The 6,511-nt window shown below is 34.5% G+C and overlaps 1 protein-coding gene across 1 annotated transcript; it reads right to left on the bottom strand.

Annotated features, from left to right (window-relative positions):
• Positions 1-6,031: 6,031 nt before the first annotated feature.
• On the bottom strand, positions 6,032-6,511 carry LOC132949989 (E3 ubiquitin-protein ligase XIAP-like). The gene has a single exon (XM_061021153.1). The coding sequence runs from the start codon at positions 6,509-6,511 to the stop codon at positions 6,032-6,034; it is 480 nt and encodes a 159-aa protein (XP_060877136.1).

Genomic DNA, 6,511 nt, shown 5'->3' with positions numbered 1-6,511 from the left:
CCCTGGTTGCGCCACTGATAAATATACTATTCTAAAAAGAGTGTCATCATCATAATTTAAACATATACCTATATTATAATATTGTATAATGTATATAGTATATACAGCCATCACACAGATGTCCATATTATAATATGTGGTCATATACTATTATACCCTTTTTTTCTTTGTCAAATAAACTGTTTCATCGGCTTAGACGATACCCATCGACCATCGATCCGATCCACACAACAGCACTCTCCCTGCGTATGCCTTCGGTGGCAGTCATACGTGATAAGGAATATAATATAATATGTTCAGTATACCTAATATGTGTGTGTCTTGAATAATAACTTTTTTTAAATATCTTTAGTATAATAATTGTGTTCTTGATTAATACTAATAATTATAATTAAATCAACATTAAACCTATTTCTTCTTCCTTCACTCATCAAACACCTAACAAGTCTGCAGTCAAATTAAAAAGGTTAAGTTAAATCATTTTATAATTAAATCCTTATATATATATATTATCAGGTAGGCAATCTACCTGTGGTAGATCGCGGAACCCGTGCTGTTTGTGCGTAAGTGTATGATTATAGTGTATAACTCTAAAGCAGGGGTAACCTTTTTATGCAGCGGGCCACGTATTTTGGTATTGTCCGAGTTGCGGTCGCAATAGACAAATTGCGGTCTTAATAATATTGAAGGTAAAATTAACGTCTTAATTGCGTTCAGTATCCGGTTATCGATTATCCGATGAGCTCTTATCCAATTTTCGATAATATGCGATGTTGCCAAAATTTTATAATTTATTATTTTCACGTATTATTACACCAATTATTATGATACGAGACGCGAGCTTTATCGACAATGTTATCGTACGTCAACGTAAGTCAACGTTATATCGTTTAGTCTATTGCAAGACGTTTTTGTATCAACACGTCAAAATGTCACAACTATCTGTAATGTATAGTGAAAAAGGGAAAATTTTGCTTGTATTAAATAATTTTAAATTTAGAGAGTACCGTCTTCTTAAGACAGGAGAAATATCTTGGAGTTGCACTAATAAAAACTGCAATGCAAAACTCTACACTATCGGGGAAAAACACTTATTTTCAAGAACGCAAAATGACCATGAAAATCATCAAGCCGATACTGTTCAAATTTTAAACAGACAGAAGATAAACAACTTGGTAAAAAGGAAGGCTGATGAATTATCATTTTTGGAAAGGTCAAGGAAAATAATTCGTCAAGAGGTGGAGAAAGATGTCAATATTTTGAATACATTCACAGACAGAGACATGATTCGCATAGGTAAATAAATGAAATTAATAATATAGGTGAAATACCTAAGATTTTAAAATGTAATACAAAATTTCTCATAAATTATAATAGTTATTCTTAATTAATCTTTATTGTTCTTAATATTTAAATTTTAAATCAAAATTATAATTTTTATAAAAATTAGAAAATTCAAAATTTCTGATTTCAAATTAACAACGTTTTTTTGTTTATTTTCGTTTTCATTTTTCTACCTATTTTAATTCCAAACTATTCATTTTTAGGGAAAAATATTAATCGTGGAAAATTACAACGATTACCAAAATTACCAAAATGTATGGACGATGTACATGACTATTTGGATATGGACGAAGTGATATCTACGAAAAGAGAAAATTTTGTAATATTCAACGATAAATCATGCAATGTAATAATATTTTCATGCGAAAGTAATTTGAAATTCATGTACATTGTTGAAACTATTTTAGTGGATGGCACTTTTAACTATTGTACAAAATTCTTTCAGCAGATGTTTACAGTTATTGGTTTCAAAAATAACAAATATGTTCCTGTTGCACTAAGTTTATTAAAAGATAAAAAAGAATTATCGTACACAACTTTTATGTCTACGCTGAAAAGTAAATGTTTGGAAATTAATTTAATATTTAAACCACAACATATAGTTTCTGATTTTGAAAAAGGAATTCTTCAAGCTGCAAGAAAAGAATTCCCGGACACCACTTTAATTAGATGCAGATTTCATCTCAGTCAAGCCTGGAGGAGAAAAATATTGGGATTAGGACTGACTGTAGAGTACAAGAATAAGAACTCGGAAATTGGAAAATGGTTACACTACGTTTTTGGATTGACTTTTCTCCCTCCAGATGAAGTGGGAAATGTGTTTTTAGATTTAATCGCCGAACAACCTATAGATTCAAGAGTTACTGAATTTAGTGACTATTTAGTCGAAAATTATATTAGCAATGATGCTACTTTTCCAACCACACTCTGGGCAGCTTTGAACAATGATGTTTGGAGAACGAATAATGGAAGTGAAGCGTTCAGTTCTAAATTCAAAACTGAGAACCGATCGCCACATCCCAACATATTTGAATTTTTGAAATGTGTCAAAAATATTGAGATTGATACATATTCAAAAATCAATTCAGTAGTTTTGGAAACTAATAAAAAAAGCGAGAGCATAAATCAGAAATTTATTAAAAATAAAATACAACAGTATTTGAAAAAACAAATTGACTCGCTGACATTTGTGAAATGTGTATCATACAAATATGAACCGGTTTAACATTATAAATGTATTAATTTTATTCGTTGAATGTGTGTTTTGTGTTTTAAAATGTAACTATATTATAATTGAATGTGTAAGTGTAACTATAAACTAACTATAAATTTGTATTTTGATGTAACGTATTTTGACCGTTTCATTTTTGTATTTAGCATAATAATATGTAACTATGTCAATATTTAAAACATAATAATTATTATTCATATTTTTTTACCGCAACTAGGATTTTTACCTATTTTGATATTTAACCTGTTTTGATCCCGACCACAACTCGGATTTTTTTTTTTACCTGTTATAATCTCGACCGCAACTCGGTATCAACCCATATTTTTTTTTAAATCTTGCGGGCCGCATTCGTAGTAAAAACATGTATCTTATATAAAAATTCAGTTTTATTATTACAATTTTTAAAACTAGGTAGGTACATTTAGAATTACAAATTATTATTATTATTAAAGCATATATAGATAAACATTTTTTTTAATTACAAATTTTTTTTTTATTTTATTTTTAATGTGAAAACTGACAATGTTTTTCACTAACTAATTTTTCGATATTTGGTTGGATCTGAGACGATGCAATTCTGAGTGAATTTTCTAAGTGAATGTCAGTTAACCGAGCTCTAGTTTTAGATTTGACAATTTTCATTCGTGAAAAAATGTGTTCACAAGTGTAAGTACTGCCAAAAAGAGAGACATCATTCGTAATGCGTTGTTTCAAAGATTAGGATATGTCTCTGTGTCAATATATTTGGAATACAAAATTGAAAGTTAAACATTATTGTATTTTTCTTTTAATATTGTATTGTTCTGTAAATCAATGACCTCCATTTGCATGTTTTCTGGGACATCTTCAACAGATAAGGAAAATGGAATTGAAAACAAATTAAACAATTTTTCATTAGCTTTGAAATCTAAGAACCTCGAATAAAATTGGATTTTTAAATCAGAAATTGCTTCTGCGTATTTTTCCGTTGAAGTGACATTGTATTTTGACAAACATGGGAAGTGAGTAGTGTTATTTTTTCTTAGCTGAATTTCCCACAGCAGAAGTTAATTTTCAAAAGATTTAATATGGTCAAATAAATTATGTATTAATTGGTTTTGACGTTGCAAGCGTAAATTCAGTTCATTCAAGTGCAATGTAATATCCGTAAGATAGGCAAAATCATTTTTCCATTCTGAATCATTAAGTTGTTAAAATTGTTTTCCTTTACTTGCAGCAAATTCAAAAATTTCGTTTTTGAAATCAGAAACCCTTTTCAATACATTTCCTCTACTGAGCCAACGGACATCTGTAAAATAGATTACATCACCTTGTTCAGCATCTATTTCACTCAAAAAGTTTTTTAATTCTCTATGATTCAATGCTCTTGATCTGAAAAAATTTACTATTTTTACAACATCTTTCATAATAGTTTGAAAACCAACGGATTTTGCACATACATTTTCTTGGTGGATAATGCAGTGATATTGCATCAGTTGTAAAGCACCACTTGTACTCATTTCTTTTTTAATTAGCGCTACGAGCCCTTCATTTTATCCAACCATTGATGGGGCTCCATCTGTTATAACTCCAGAAAGGTTATTTAATTTGATGTCAAAACGGTTAAGTGTCGAATTTAGTGCATTAAAAATATCACAACTTTTTGTAGTGCCTTTCATTAGAAAAAACGCGGCTAATTCTTCAGTAATATTAAAATTAGAATCGATACCCCAAATAAAAATTGCTGATTGCGCAGTATCTGACAAATCTGTACTTTCGTCAAGGGCCAGCGAATAAAAAATAAATTTAAAAATACGTTCTTTTAGGGTACTCTCAATATCAGTTCCTAGTTCTTCTATACGTCTTGCTACAGTTACCCCTGATAAACTCAATTTGGAAAAAAGTTGTTTTTGTGTTGGACATAAAATTTCAGAGGCGGCCTCCATACACTCTTTTATAAATTCACCATCAGTGAACGGCTTCGATTTAGCTGCAATTTTTTGTGCTATGATATAACTAGCTTTGACACTGGTTTCTGAGTCTTTATGACATTTTTTTACTGACCTCGTATATTTTTCATTAACAATGCAAGTTTGTCAATTCGAAGTTGTTCTTGTATCATAATATCATATTTTGCTGCATGTTTGGTATTATAATGTCGTTTTAAATTGTACTCTTTCATCACTGTAATCGATTCTTGACAAATCAAACATATTGCCTTTTCTTTAACTTGAATAAAAAAATAGCTATTGGACCATTCTTCTTAAAAAACGCGACTTTCATCCGAGATTTTACGTTTTTTACTCACCGACATATTGTACAAATATTATGAAGAAAAAGTATGAAATTGAAACTTTTTCACATAAACGAGAATATTGTGCTCGTTCCACAATCGATTACGAACTAACAGACAATAATAGTAGGGTGAAAAGGCCGACTCCAGATACCCCCCGCTTCACCACCCCCCCCGCCTATACTGCGCTTGATCGCGCTTGATAACCCCCCCGCCTCACCTCCAAACCATACCACGCCAACGTTGGCCACGCTTGATAACCCCCCGCCACACCTCCTACCAATACATACGTCATCGCCACTCCACCCCGCCCGTACCTCGGCAACGTTGACCGCGCTTGATAACCCCCCGCCTCACCTCCTACCAATACATACGTCATCACCACTCCACCCCGCCCGTACCTCGGCAACGTTGACCGCGCTTGATAACCCCCCCGCCTCACCTCCTACCATCACATACATCATCACCCCCCACCCCGCCCATATCTCGGCAACGTTGGCCGCGCTTGATAACCCCCCGCCTCACCTCCTACCAATACCTCGGCGGCCGCGCCTGATAACCCCCCGCAACACCTCCTACCATCACATACATCATCACCACCCCACCACGCCCATATCTCGGCAACGTTGGCTGCGCTTGATAACCCCCCGCCTCACCACCTACCAACACATACATCATCACCACCCCACCCCGCCCATATCTCGGTAACGTTGATCGCGGTGAATAGCCCTCCGCCTCACCTCCTACCATAACATACATCATCACCACTCCACCCCGCCCATATCTCGGTAGCGTTGATCGCGGTGGATAACCCCCCGCCTCACCCCGACACATCACCACACCAACCGCCCATTAGACGCTCACCGCGCGGCGGCCGCCCCCTCCGTGACGCGCTCTGTCCGTGACGCGGACGGACTCATCGGCCGACGTCCGCTCGACCCGTATATCACCGACGGTGGCGCCATCTATCCGATAATCGGGTGGACGCGGTTTTTCGAATTTTATCATATATACAATATACATACAATGTATGTCATACATACATACATACAAGCAGGATACCAAGTAAAATATTAACACGATTTAATTGTTTAATATAATTTGTTGTTTATTCAATACAAATATCATATATACATATATAAAATAGGTTATTGTGTTATAATGAACATGGGTGGTGCTAAAGATCACCCGACAAAATCGTACGATTCAGATTTACATAAATGGGCTCGACTATTACTATTATCACGATTATTACCAACATCATACGGTTCTGATTTACATCTATAGTCTCGAAGGCCGTCATTATTACTACGCTTGTTATTAAGTTCATTTTTTACATTTTCAATAAATTCCATGCCTTTATATAATAATACAAATACACATTTAGGGTTGTGCACGGCGTGTTGCTGCCAAACTTCATCATTTTCCTCCCATTGACCCAACAATAAGCCACAGTAGTGACATTGAACCAAGTCGCCCGTTCCGGTGTAAGTGAATCCGCATTCAGCCAGCGAATATTTATCTTGACGCGATCGAGGCGCGTGCGAATCGAATGTTTTCAGTCTCGATAAAAAGCTTGTATACTGAGGATATTCTGGATCTGAGTTCTCGTGTACTAAAAGCACTAGTGATCGGGCACCGGTGGTACATTTTAATAGATTCAT

Source organism: Metopolophium dirhodum, chromosome 8 (genome assembly GCF_019925205.1).
Source record: "Metopolophium dirhodum isolate CAU chromosome 8, ASM1992520v1, whole genome shotgun sequence".
In the NCBI taxonomy this organism is placed as follows: domain Eukaryota; kingdom Metazoa; phylum Arthropoda; class Insecta; order Hemiptera; family Aphididae; genus Metopolophium; species Metopolophium dirhodum.
This window is presented reverse-complemented; position numbering and strand designations above follow the sequence as displayed.